The sequence below is a fragment of the Trifolium pratense genome, linkage group LG4 (genome assembly GCF_020283565.1).
Source record: "Trifolium pratense cultivar HEN17-A07 linkage group LG4, ARS_RC_1.1, whole genome shotgun sequence".
Lineage (NCBI taxonomy): Eukaryota > Viridiplantae > Streptophyta > Magnoliopsida > Fabales > Fabaceae > Trifolium > Trifolium pratense.
The window spans coordinates 48,064,444-48,079,719 of record NC_060062.1 but is presented as its reverse complement, the minus strand read 5'-3'; the positions used below and the strand labels follow the sequence as shown (position 1 = coordinate 48,079,719).

General features: G+C 36.1%; 1 protein-coding gene across 1 annotated transcript; it reads left to right on the top strand.

Annotated features, from left to right (window-relative positions):
• Positions 1-4,571: 4,571 nt before the first annotated feature.
• LOC123881656 lies at positions 4,572-15,092 on the top strand. Its single transcript, XM_045930375.1, has 4 exons — positions 4,572-4,742; positions 13,108-13,407; positions 13,479-14,617; positions 14,715-15,092. The coding sequence occupies exons 1-3, from the start codon at positions 4,649-4,651 to the stop codon at positions 13,556-13,558; spliced, it is 474 nt and encodes a 157-aa protein (XP_045786331.1). The 5' UTR covers positions 4,572-4,648; the 3' UTR covers positions 13,559-14,617; positions 14,715-15,092.
• The last annotated feature ends 184 nt before the right edge of the window (positions 15,093-15,276 follow it).

Here is a 15,276-nt window from a genome sequence, read left to right as displayed (position 1 = left end):
CACACATATTTTGCACAGAATATAACTTATTAGCTATTGATGAAGAAATTTTGGGAATGCTTCATTAATGTTTGTAACTTTGTATCATGCTGTCATTCTTTATTCCCTGATTATAAAACTATATGAATGTATATGGTGAGATAGTTCAATACCACACTGTTCAAGGCAAGCCGTAGTTTTGTTCCTTACGACTTCTCTTGTCCATAGAATTTTATCACAATAGAGCACTTGATAATTGGTTTCTGGATACATTTTTTTGCCAGAACAAGTAAGAATATGTTGGAAAATATGCATGAGTAGAAGAGTGAAACAAGTTGCTTATTTGATTTTTATGCTCTTCATTCAACCCTCCAAATAATAGAAGAATGAAACCATTTTCAGCTGCATGCTACCTTTTTCCTTCTTTGTGATCCTAAAAAATAATATGAAGTTATAGTTCCAATCCAAATTGTAATTTTTTTGTTGTCATAAAAAGTGAATATACTCTGCACCTAACTGCAAACACTATATATACATGAATATATGTTGCATATATATATATATATATATATATATATATATATATATATATATATATATATGGGGGCTGCTAACTTAGACCCAGTTGGGTCTAAGTTAGCAAGGTGCACCTTTTCAGTTGGACCAAAATACCCATTCTTTTTAATTAATTAACCAAATTACCATCAATGGACGCGGATCCAGTGTCGCGCGCGTACCGCAGTACCATGGTTACAGGCCGTTGATTTCCATCAGACAGCCAAGATCTGATCTCATCAAGACTGTCTGATCAATCAGACAACCCAGATCATCCGAATCCATCAGATTCCAGCGTGTGCACCACACTGGATTACAGCCTGGAGAGAGAAGAATCTACTTTTTAAAAGCAGGACACGTGTCGCTGTCTGATTGGCTGGGCGTGATTTTTTTTCATTTAATACTTTGAACTCAATTATTTCGTTGTAAATTAATTTTTTATTTATTTTTTTTATACCAAAATTCATAATTTTTTTTTCTCTACAAATAGAGACTTGGTTCGTTTGATTTGGACACAGAAAAAAAAACCCAATTTTTCACTACCTTAATCTCATTTTTCACTACCTTACATCAACTCACTGAAACCATTCTACCAGCAAAATGGTTTCATGGTTTCAGATTACAACTCTCTGAAACCATTGTACCAGATAAATGGTTTCAGAAGCAAACACAATTAATAAATTACTCACTGAAACCATTCTACCAGTAAAATAGTTTCAGAATACAACTATGTGCAACCATTCTACAAGCTAAATGGTTTCAGAAGCAAATAACTAATAATCAACTTACTGAAACCATTCTACCAGCAAAATGGTTTCAGATTACAACTCTCTGAAACCATTGTACCAGATAAATGGTTTCAGAAGCAAACACAATTAATAAATTACTCATTGAAACCATTCTACCAGTAAAATGGTTTCAGAATACAACTATGTGCAACCATTCTACCAGTAAAATGGTTTCAGAAGCAAACATTAGTTTTTAATTACCGTTTTATCTCATTTAATTAACTAAAAATAGTTTCAGGTCTCCAAAAATTTCATAAAATATACCAAAAGTTCCAGGATATTATCTACTATTTTCCTGGTATAATGGTTTCAGTGAGTTGGTTGAGTGGTGCGTGTTAAATTACAACACACAAGTAACGTATTTAGTAGACATAAAATGAGATTAAGGTAGTGAAAAATTGCGTTTTTTTTTCGGTGTCCAAATCAAACGAACCAAGTCTCTATTTGTAGACAAAAAAAAATTATGAATTTTGGTATAAAAATAAAAAATTAATTTACAACGAAATAATTGAGTTCAAAGTATTAAATGAACAAAAATCACGCCCAGCCAACCATTGTGTGACACATGTCCTACTTTTAAAAAGCAAATTTTTCTCTCTCCAGGTTGTAATCCAGTGTGGCGCAGGCGCTGGAATCTGATGGATCAGGATGATCTGGGCTGTCTGATTGATCAGATAGTCTTGATGAGATTAGATCTTGGCTGTCTGATGGAAATCAACGGTCTGTACCCATGGTCCTTCGGTACGCGCGCGACAATGGATCTGGGTCTACTAATGGGTATTTTGGTTAATTAATTAAAAAGAATGGGTATTTTGGTCTAATTGAAAAGGTGCACCTTGCTAACTTAAACCTAACTAGGGTTTAAGTTAGAAAACCCCTATATATATATATATATATATATATATATATATATATATATATATATATATATATATATATATATATATATATATATATATATACTGTAAGTGTAACCTATCACATGGTCAGAACAAGAATACAGTGTCGTCTTCTTCAGGTTTTTTGGTCTATTTAGAGATCTATTCTTAATTGGTTAGGTGTGTATTGCATACTCCCGTCCCGAATAATGTGATTTCTCATATTGTTCGATTTGGTGGGGCACATTTGTTTCGTAAAGAAGTTCATGTTTGCTTTCAAACAATTTGGATGCTACTCGTTGGTTGATTTAGGAGAGAAATAATGAGGTTTTTGGTCAAAAGGTGGTGGCTAAGATAGGTTGATCGATAAAGTCGGTTAAAGGCAAGAAAGAAAGACTTTAGTTATGATTTGAATCTTTGGTTGTGTAATCCGTCTGCTTGTCTCTTGGAACGAGAACTAGGAATGAAGCTGCATTTTACGATGTTAAATGTGGAACAAGAACTTGGATGTCAACACGGTTCCCAGTCTGCTGCCGCTGATCACTTCATACTTCATAGCCACCATGGCTAGACCAAAATTGCAGGAAAAAAAAAAGATTGAAGTTGCAGACTTACTTAAATAGGATCAAAGCAACATTTAAACATTTCGGAGTGAATTATCCTGACAGCATGTCATACATTGTGGCAATTCAACACAATTAACTACAAAATGAATCCTAGTTGGTCAGTTTTCAGTGTTGAAAATATACAAACAGAAGCTGAAATAAATAACTAAGAAAATATACCAGTTAGCTTATAATTTTAGTACACATACATATCAAAGAAACAATTAGTATAATTATGTTTAATTATGAAAAGCCAAAGAAGTAATATGGTAAAAAGTACACACTTTTTTCAAAGCAATTTTGAACTGTGAATTTGTACCCCTCAATTTGAACATATAACAGGAAAATAGTTGCAAATGAAACTCAGAAACAAGATATACTAAGGTAAACAATCATAATTTTGGAGCAGATCATTATTCATTTCATAACTCAAAAGCAGTCACAAATCCAATCATCACAATACAGTAACATACAACAGTCGCAAGTTTTCATATGCATATATTAAAAGTGACTACAACAATGGAAGAAATAACTATACACATTCTCAAATGGACTCATCCTGATACCAATTCACGGCAAAGTTTATAGCCTTCAAATACAGCCTTTCTGGCAAATATCCATACCTCTCTTTGAGCGAGGCCTCAAGATTGTCTTGGCAGCATTCAGCACAAGCGGCGGTCGAGGATAAAATATCAAGATTATTAGGCTGAGGTTCAATCTTCTTTGCATGACTTCTTCTATTCAAATTAGATCTCGCACTTCTTCTGAACCTATTTGATGCTAAAATCAAAATTCTCATCTTAGTAGTCTACGAAGCTCTCGTTGATTTTCATTTGATTGTGTGTAACTTTAATGAATCTGGTCAAATCAGCTTGCTACCGTCCCATGAGTTTAGCTAGGTTGGTAAGAGTTCCGCCGGTTTAGCTTGATTGATAGGCAGTGACGAAGCCATAAAATTTTCGTAGTGGGGGCAATATCAGTATTACCGTTTGAATTATAATTGATAGATGTGTTCACTCTCATTACAATAATAAAAACAAGGTTAAATTCATTCATGTATCTTTTAAGTTTTTATGTAACAAATATATCTTTACGTTTCTAATTTATTGCACCGTTACCCTTCTAGTTAACCTTTGTTACCTTGTTGTACACTTGTACTGTGTCCGTTAATATTGACTTCCACCACGGTGTGTATTTTGATGAAAAAAACACATATGTTGGAGGATATTAACTAGAAGGGTAACGATCAAACAAATTTTTGAAACGGAAGATAATTGGAAGAATAACAGTGCAACAAATTAGAAACTTAAAATACCTATTTTTTTTACCTAAAAACTTAAAGAACCTAATTATTACAAACGTGAAACTTAAAAACCCTTACATGCATAATAAATTTATACGATGAAAAAATAATTACAATAAGAGAAAGACAATTGTGATGTGTGTAGTTGTTCTTTGAGTGGTCTATATAACATTTGATCAAAGTACATGTATAGTAGTACTAAGTATTTATCCAAAATTTAATGAAGGCACCAGCCCCCACAAGCTACAAGTAGCTCCGTCCCGGGACATTGGTTATGTATATAAGGGCCGGGATTCAACCCCGAAACACCCCATATATTCAGTTAATGGTAGAATTTCTAGTCAATAGATCAATTGACCCAAAAAAAATAAGTTTGCTACCCTCACTACAATAGATCGTTGACTATTGACTAGTATTTTAGTAGTTATGCACTTTGTTTTATACGGTCTCTGATTCATCACCATTTGGAAAATTAGTTGCGATCTAAAGTAGACCCTAGTTTGAACTTTGAAATCTCAGAGAGAGAGAGAGAGAGAGAGAATGACAACATCAAGAAGAAGGTTATTCAATTTGTGTTCTTTCATAATGTCTACACTTTTTGCATACTCAGCATCTGTTCAGTTAAATGACCATGGTAATACACTAATACTAGTACTTTATAATTTATATAATTAATTTGTCACCAAAATCTTTGAAATCTGGCACGCAGTGAACACAATGCTGCACAAGATGCTATAGCACACGTTGCAGCAAGACAGTCGCAAAACACAGTAAATAAATAAATAAATTGCAGAACAATAAATAAGACAGGTAATTGTTAACCCAGTTCAGTGCAACGTCACCTACTCTGGGGGATACCAATCCAGGAATGAATCCACTATAATAGCTCTAGTTCAAAGCCCTCGACCAACACCCGGTACTTGACTTATCACCTAGACACTACCCGTGCAATCCTACCTAAGAACCTCTTAGATAATGAGACCCCGTCCCAAATTCCCTCTAACAACACGTACCATGTTGCTGTCAATAATAATAATCAGGATGGAGACACTCTCCTAGAAACTAGAACACACTCTTGCTTAAAAGCTTATGAGTGAATCACACACACTAACTCCGTGCTTAAAAGCTTAGGAGCAGCTTACAAATAACAACACAAACACAGTCCTAAACTTGCATCAACACGATACAAGAAAGGCTCACAAAAAGAACACACTAAACCTTAAAAAAACTCACGCTTTAGTAATACACGGTTTAGAAAATACATGAAAATAATAGCTTGAGGCTTCACATATTTATAGTCTTCAATGTCTTGATGGGCAAGCTAGGGTTGCAGACAGAAACCCTTGCAACAGCTGCGGCCAAACCTAGATTAAAATTGAAAATATGTTTTGTGTTGTACCAAACAAAAAAAAACGAACAAAAATATAATATAATTATATTTTTGTTTTTAATAACTTTCCTTAGGCCGACTTGGACAATTCTTGTGCAGTAAGTCTCGTCTTGCATATACACACGTGCTGGAATTAATATTTGAAGCAAATCTTGAACGAGATTGACAGAAAAAATTCTGCACTTTAAAACAGAGCATCAGGATGCTGTACGAGGATGCTGCAGCATCTTTGTCCAGCATCTGGCAAAGTTGGCTTTTACAAAATGTAGCCAAACACAAAACCCAACAATCTCCCCCTTTGGCAAATTTTGGCTAAAACAACTTTGGCCCAGTGCATGGAGAGATACTGTCTAGACTTTCCTTCGAGTCAACATAAACACACAACTAGGAAAGAAAGTAGAACAATGCTAGGCTATTTAAACTTTCCTTCAAGTCAACATGAGCACACAACTAGGAAAGAAAGTAAAATTTCATCAGATGAAAAGGTAGCTAGCATGTAAGCATCAGAGGCATGCAACAGCGGAACATAACACATCTTAGCCTCAAAGTACAGACAGAGAGAAATAAACTCTCACATAGTGGATTCAAGATAGGAGAAATAAACTCCTTCATATTTAAGCAATGCCACAGAGGATAGGAAAAATAAATTCCTATATAAACATGCATATCATAAGTAGTAGAAAAATAAATTCTACCTACTATAAATTCTACCTACTCCCCCTCAACATATGCATAAACTTCACTCCCCCTCAAAACTTGCATATCACATAGAACAGACATGCTATACTAGATGCTATAGCATTATGCATCACATCATGCACAACATATTACTCCCCCTTTTTAGCCATAAATTCTGACAAATAAAGTCAGTATCACATAGTAGGAGCAAAATACATATTTCCACAGAGTTATCAGATCATAGAGAACATAGAGTGCAGAGAGAATCAGAGCATATGAACTCATAAAGTGCATATGACAGACCATCAGGGCATAGAAAACCTGGAGTATCGGAGCCAAAAGACATGGATTGTAAATGTTACAAACCAGAGAGCATCAGGGCGTAGCCCACAAAATTAAAATCCAAAGGGACATGCAAATAAAGCATAAGCAGGTCACATAGAAGGACTTGCGTCAGAGTCCTCCTCCTCTACCTTAGTATCACCACCTGCATTATCATCAAGAACACCAGGATTGACATTGGAAAACACCTTGAGGTCAACAGTCATTTGCTTCCTAGGCAAAACATCAGTTTGACTGGTTGACAGATGATGCAGCACAGTCTTCAACATATGTACCCTCAGACAGTCTAAAATCAAAAGACAGATCACAACCTCTCTTATCAGCCTCAGTACATATGCCAGGATGTTGAGCCAGAACAATATCACACATCAGTGTAGGGAAGGCTATAGGCATCTTCACAGCACATGACTTACCATGCAGAACAGTTTCATCATGAATATAAGAACCAAAGGCAAAAGGTGATTTGGTCCCTACAACATATATAAACCTAGCCAAACCTGTAGCCACAATATTGGAATGAGTAGTTGGAGCCCATTTGCAGTTTTCATCAATCTAGCTGCATTAATCAAATCAACAAGCTTTTGACATTGTAAAAAAAACTTCACTTAAATTCCTTTCCACAGCAAGCCTTCTTTTTAACACAAATTTCCACCTGTCAACATTTTCAAAACGATGAAAGGAAATGTTATCAATGGGTACAGGGGATACATCTTGAGGAATCCTCTTTTTCTTCACAGACTTCTTTGAGGATGCTGCAAGAGATGTTGTAGCATGTTGGTCTTCCTCAAACTATGAATTACTAGAGGAAACAGTCTTCCTCTTCAAAATCTTCTTCTTTGGCTCAGAGGGCCCAGTAATCTTACTCCACTATCTTTTAAGACCATAGATTTTCTTTTCCTTGGTAGTCTTGACAGGAACATTAGAAACAACTACATCTTTACCAGCATTGCTCCTTAACCTCCTAGTACTAGGAGCAGGAGTCCTCTCTGTAAAAGTGAAATTGTCCACATCAATAACATTGGAATCTGCATTATTATCTTTCTTAGCAGATTCATCATGCACAGACAAAGTATTCAAACTCTCATCAGACTGAGAGATCACAGCAGTGTTACTATCAGAATACTTCCCTTTATCAGGGATAATAACATTATCTGGAGATTGAGGTACAATTATGTTCTCCAAATTTTCCTGTGCTGCAGATGTTGTAGCATCATGTGCAGCATCCTTCTCAGGAACACTCTTCTTTACATGTTCCAACATAAAGTCAATATCATCACCAATAGTAACATCTTCTTCTTTTCCATCTCCTTCCTTAGAATTTGTTAAATACAGCAGGGGAGAACACCACATAACTTCTACTAACAAACACTTTCTCACCACAAGAAACACCTTTATCATCAACAGACACAAAATTGTTACCAAATTTTCAGATGTTTCAACATTACCCATAATAGCGTGCATTACTAAATAAATTGAAAAGAAAACTGCACGCCACACTTGCAATAATTGCTATAACTCTTCAGATAGGCAAATCCCAAGTTTGCCTCGCAATTTTTCAAATTGGACCGCATCTAGAGCCTTGGTAAAAATATCAGCCAGTTGTTCTTCAGTGGCAATATGCTCAAGAGTTATAATACCTTCTTCAACAAGATCTCTGATAAAATGGTGCCTAATATCAATATGCTTCGTCCTACTATGTTGGATAGGATTCTTTGAAATATTGATTGCACTAAGGTTATCACAGTACAATGCCATAGCATCTTGTACCACATTGTACTCCAACAACATTTGTTTCATCCATAATAGTTGAGAACAGCTACTACCAGCAGCTATGTACTCTGCTTCAGCTGTAGATAAAGATACACACTTTTGTTTCTTACTGAACCAGGATATAAGATTGTTGCCTAAAAAGAAACAAGCTCCTGAGGTGCCTTTTCTATCATCTGCACAACCTGCCCAATCAGCATTACAATACCCCTCTAGCATAGACTTGTTCTTGTAGACCCACTTGGTACCAATCACATTAGTATTTTCTGGTCTAGGAACTAAGTCTCAAACTTCATTCTTCTTGAACTGATTTAGCTCTTCTTGCATAGCATTTATCCAAAACTCATCAGTGAGGGCTTCCATCACATTTCTGGGTTCAAACTTAGAAACAAAACAAGCATTAGGAACTAAGTCAAGTGTCCTTCTAGTAGTAATTCCATGACTAGGATTACCAATAATCAGATCTGTAGGATGATTCTTTTGAGTACAAATGGATGACCCTTTCTTTGAAGTAGCAAAGATTGGTTCAGGTGTAGTAATCTCTGTATCATTCTTGAATTCCTCAATAGTTTCAGAATCTATACTACCTGGGATAGATGCTGTAGCATCTTTTGTATCATCTTTCACAACTTCACTTGAAATATCATCTATTACTAAATTTATAGATTCCATCATGGTTTTGGTTCTGTAGTTATATACTCTGTAGGCTCTGCTATTTGTTGAGTATCCCAAGAATATGCCTTCATCACTTTTAGGATCCATTTTAGTTCTTGGTTCTCTATCAGACAAGATATAACATTTACTTCCAAACACATGAAAGTACTTAACAGTAGGTTTTCTACCTTTCCACAATTCATACAGAGTAGATGTAGTTCCAGATCTCAAGGTGACACGATTATGAATATGACAAGCAGTGTTCATAGCTTCTGCCCAAAAACCATGAGAGAGTTTCTTTGCATGTAACATTACTCTTGCAGACTCTTGTATAATTCTATTCTTTCTTTCTACTACACCATTTTGTTGTGGTGTAATGAGAGATGAAAATTCATGGATGATGCCTTCAGAGGCATAAAAGTCAGAGAATCTAGAGTTTTCAAACTCCTTTCCATGATCACTTCTGATCCTTAACACAACATTGTTTTTCTCTCTTTGAAGTAGAATACATAGATCTTTGAATACGTCAAAGGTCTCTGATTTCTTTCCAATAAAATTTATCCAGGTATATCTAGAGAAATCATTTACAACAACATAGGCATACCTTTTTCCTCCTAAGCTTTCAGTTTGCATAGGTTCCATCAAATCCATGTGTAGAAGCTCAAGAACTCTGGTAGTGGTAAGATGCTGCAGCTTTGGATGTGGCTTCTTGGTTTGTTTTCCAATTTGACATTCACCACAAATGCTTCCTTCTTCGATCTTGAGATTTGGCAAGCCCTTGATGGCTTCTTCAGGTATAGCTTTCTTCATGCTTCTTAGGTTGAGATGACCAAGTTTTTGGTGCCACAATTTTATTTCATCTTCTTTCGTGATTAAGCATGTCGACACATTTGCCTCTTCTTGGGGAACCCATAAGTAGCAGTTGTCTTTTGATCTGACGCCCCTCATCAAAATTTCACCCTCATAATTTGTAACCAAACATTCAGACTTGGTGAAGTTTACCTTCATCCCTTGGTCGCATAATTGACTGATGCTTATTAAATTTGCAGTCAATCCTTTTACTAACAACACATTGCTTAGTTTAGGCAAGCTATTACTGTTGAGCTCCCCTATACCAACAATTTCTCCTTGTACCATTACCACAAGTTACAAAACTAGTTGAGTAAGACTTTAAATCAACAAGAAATTTTCCAATTCCGGTCATGTGTCTTGAACAACCACTATCGAAATACCAGTCTTCCCTTGATGAAGCTCTAAGTGATGTGTGAGCAACCAGAGCAGTAATCTTCTTCTCAAGTTGAGTACCATCACTGGTCTTCACATTCTTACCTTTAGGTTTCCATTCTTGTTGAGTGGAGGCAGTTGTGGAAACTGGTTTAGGCTGATGATGCCTGTTAAGGTATCCAAACAATTTGTAACAAAAAGGTCTTATATGCCCTTTTCTACCACAGTAGTGACATATCCAAGAGTGATGTTTTCTTTTGTTCTTTGACAAGGGATGCTGCTTATGATGCTGTAGCATCTGTTGAGGCATCTTTCGCTTATGAGTTTCTTTTGGATGCATGTACGTGAGATCTGAGCTGTAACCTTTGTGTTTGTTGACATTCTCATAACTAAGCCCAATATGTTTAGGCTTTAGAACATTTTTCTCTAAGATTTCTTCTAGTTGACCATCAGCTTTATGAAGTTTATCAAGATGATCATCATCTTTATACAGCATGTCAGAGAATTTTCTCAAACGCCAAATGTCAGCATTTAATTTTTCAATGACTTCCTTAGCTTCATCAAGATCAGAGGATAGATAATTTACCTTCTTCTGGAGCTCATCCATCTTTGATATATTTTCAAATTTTTCTGCCTTCAATTGATTGATGGTTACCTTTTGTTTCTCAATGACTCTGCATATTTCTCTACTCTTGAGGCAGAGTTCTCTGTAAGAATCAGCAAGTTCTTCGTAGGTTACCTCTCCATCACAAGATTCTGTATCAGATGTAATAGTACCTGTTAAGACTGAGATATGTTTGGCGGTCACAGATGCTGTATCATCTTCTGAGTCATCATCATCAGACCAACTGACAGTTAGTCCTTTCTTCGTTCTTTTCTGATATGTTGGACATTCTGGTCTGATGTGACCATATCCCTCGCATTCATGACATTGAATATTCTTGTTTAAGCTTGACTTTTCATCACTCTTAGGTTTTCCTTGATTCACAATACTGCGCATAGTGCCTGGAGCATCATTCTTAGAATTTGGTCTGGGTCTTTTGTCCATTTGTTTTAGAACTTTGTTGAACTGTTTTCCCAGCAACTCCATAGCTTCAGAGATACTTTCATTAGATTCTTCATCCTCCTCCAGATCTTCTTCATTATTTTTAGATGAGAAGGCAATGCTCTTATTTTTCTTTTCACTTCTTCCATTTGCAGCACTTTCATAAGTTTGGAGTGATCCAACAAGTTCATCCAGCTTCATCTGAGATATGTTTTTGGCTTCTTCCATAGCTGTGACTTTCATATCAAATTTCTTTGGAAGAGATCTGAGCATTTTTCTTACTAACTTTTCTTCGGGAATTTTCTCCCCCAAAGAATCAAATTGATTATCATAATCTAGAATAGTCATATGAAAATCTTGGATTGTTTCCTCATCCTTCATACGTAAATTTTCAAACTGAGTAGTAAGGATCTGTAATTTAGACATCTTTACCTGAGGAGTACCTTCATGAACAGTTTCAAGAATCTTCCAAGCTTCCTTTGCTGAGACACATTTTTTGATCAGCTTGAAGATGTGTTTGTCTACCCCATTGTATAATGCATATAATGCTTTTGAGTTTCCCAAAGCAAGCTCATCTTCTTCTTTAGACCAGTCCTCCTCAGCTTTTAGTTCAAGTGTTGGCTTTCCATCTTTGTCCATGACCACAGGGGGGTCCCATCCTTTCAGAACAGCTTTCCAAGTTTTGCTATCCATAGATTTTAGGAAAGCAATCATGCGTGATTTCCAATAATCATAGTTGGAGACACCAACGAGAAGCGGTGGTCTGCTTACAAGCCCTCCTTCCTTTTCAATGTTGCCAGACATTTTCCCTGGAGCTCACCCTATAACCAGAAAGGGTGCCTGCTCTGATGCCAATTGAAATCTGGCACGCAGTGAACACAATGCTGCACAAGATGCTATAGCACACGTTGCAGCAAGACAGTCGCAAAACACAGTAAATAAATAAATAAATTGCAGAACAATAAATAAGACAGGTAATTGTTAACCCAGTTCAGTGCAACGTCACCTACTCTGGGGGATACCAATCCAGGAATGAATCCACTATAATAGCTCTAGTTCAAAGCCCTCGACCAACACCCGGTACTTGACTTATCACCTAGACACTACCCGTGCAATCCTACCTAAGAACCTCTTAGATAATGAGACCCCGTCCCAAATTCCCTCTAACAACACGTACCATGTTGCTGTCAATAATAATAATCAGGATGGAGACACTCTCCTAGAAACTAGAACACACTCTTGCTTAAAAGCTTATGAGTGAATCACACACACTAACTCCGTGCTTAAAAGCTTAGGAGCAGCTTACAAATAACAACACAAACACAGTCCTAAACTTGCATCAACACGATACAAGAAAGGCTCACAAAAAGAACACACTAAACCTTAAAAAAACTCACGCTTTAGTAATACACGGTTTAGAAAATACATGAAAATAATAGCTTGAGGCTTCACATATTTATAGTCTTCAATGTCTTGATGGGCAAGCTAGGGTTGCAGACAGAAACCCTTGCAACAGCTGCGGCCAAACCTAGATTAAAATTGAAAATATGTTTTGTGTTGTACCAAACAAAAAAAAACGAACAAAAATATAATATAATTATATTTTTGTTTTTAATAACTTTCCTTAGGCCGACTTGGACAATTCTTGTGCAGTAAGTCTCGTCTTGCATATACACACGTGCTGGAATTAATATTTGAAGCAAATCTTGAACGAGATTGACAGAAAAAATTCTGCACTTTAAAACAGAGCATCAGGATGCTGTACGAGGATGCTGCAGCATCTTTGTCCAGCATCTGGCAAAGTTGGCTTTTACAAAATGTAGCCAAACACAAAACCCAACAATCTTATTAATTTTAATTTTATGATGTATGCTTTATTTTTCTTCTTAATTTTCATAGATTGGTATTTTTGGTTTCCACTCTATTCAAGTGCCTGCCTCATAAATCTAACAAACTGCATCAAAACAACCAAACTGAACAAACCAATTGCAACAATTACTCTATGGGTTGGAATATTATTGTATATCAAAGTTGTGCTTGAAGATTTTATATATGAAATAGCAGGGTTTTGGTCACTAGATCTAAGTGAGAGAGTTGTTAGGGAGAAAATTGGAAGCATATTAGTTATTATATCTACAATTTTGCAGATGAAAGCTGCATCTAATGTTCAAAAGAATATTTCAAATATAGTAAAATATGGTGAGTTTTAAGAGGTTGAATTTTTTTGGTTGAATCTCAATTAGTTAAATTAATTAACTATTTGAATGCAGGGATGCTGATCTTGGTGTGTTTCAGCTACATGCTACTTTTTGTCTTCTTTGTGATTCTAAGAGGAGAAATTAAGTTATAGTTCCAATCCAAATTGTATACTTTTTGTATATAAACTTGGTATCTTTTGTGCACAACTGTAAATATTCGTTTGTCGCTTAATGGAATCAACCACAAAGTTTGAGTGAAAAGACATGATGTTTTTAATCTTACAAATTAAAGAGCTAAATTCAGACACACCACTACGTAAACTATGAATTTCATCCGCAACATTCTTCGAGTCGGTTTAAAAAATGACGTTTGTGAATCCTCTACGCGTCACCTCCTTCATAGCTGTCAGCAAAGCAATTGCTTCTCCCTCTATTATAGAGCAATTTCCTTGTACCCATGAGGTTCCGGCCATCACAAACTTTCCGGTATGATCTCGTATACACCATCCTACTGTGGAATGCTGCATCGACGTTGCATTTATGCCACCCTGTTGCGGTTTCAGCCACTGAGTTGCAAACTGTTGTTGATGTGATCGGTGAGCAGTACTGCTGTTCCGCGTGAGCTGGACTGTTCAACTCATTCCAAATGTTCAATGCTTTCGATCCTAAAACCTATCCCGGGTCCTTTGAACTATTCCACACTCTATTGTTCCTATTATTCCATAAAACCCACATCAAGACTGCAAATTTTCCAGCCACTTCTTTATCCCCATAATGACAAATATCCATAATAATGTCCTTCACCGTGTTAAATTGTTGACAGCGGTTAGCTATTATTCTATCCATACCAGCTGTTTGTCGCGCTACTAAGCTGTCAGTACAGTGAAACAAAGCATGCAAATCATCCTCATTACAATGCGCACAAGTAGGACATATCAACGGACACGATACACACCTTTCTTGAAGACAAAGACGGGTTGGAAGACAACCTTTGCATATGCGCCACAACAGATGCTTTGTCTTCGGTCGAGCATTCTCCTTCCATAACCATTGCCATTCCTCTTGGCCAAGGCTCACTCCTTGTAATTGTGGTGATTTCATCCATAATCCATCCTCAATTCTTAGCCAAGGCTCACTCATGACTTTGATTTTGGTACCATTAAATGAGAGAAAGAAGCTCACCATTAAATGTTGAGTTCTCGTAGTCGTAGGTATACCGAAATACCTCTTTCTGATTTATATCAATTGTCATGAATATCTAATTAATTTTCTGATTTATGCTTTTTTTTTTCTTCTTAATTTTTGTAGTTTGGTACTTTTGGTTTCCACTCTATTCATGTAGCTGCACCATTCATCTCACAAACTGCATCTTATCAACAAAACTGAAAAATTATTCTATGGATTGGAATATTATTGTATAGCAAAGCTGTGCTTGGAGATTTTGTATATGAAATAGCAGGGTTTTGGTCAATGGATCTAAGTGAGAGAGTTGTTAGGGAGAAAATTGGAAGCATCAGTTGTTATATTATATCTACAATTTTGCAGATAGAAGATGCATTTTATGAAGTAAAATTTGGAACAAAAACTTGGATGTAATCGCGGTTCTTAGCAAGCAACCCCAGTTTTGCTGCCATCGATCACTTCAGTGCCACCAATGAAGACCGGAGGCTCTCTGAAGTTTTTAAAATGCCGAGACCAAAATTGTGAAAAAAAGATGATTAAAGTTGCAGAGTTACTTAAATACCAAAAGTGCATTTAAACATTTTGGAATGAAAATAACATATTGAGTCCAGATCAGATCTCAGTACAATTTGAACAAATAACATAAAAACAGTTGCAAATGAAACTAAAGGAACAGATAATAAGGTAA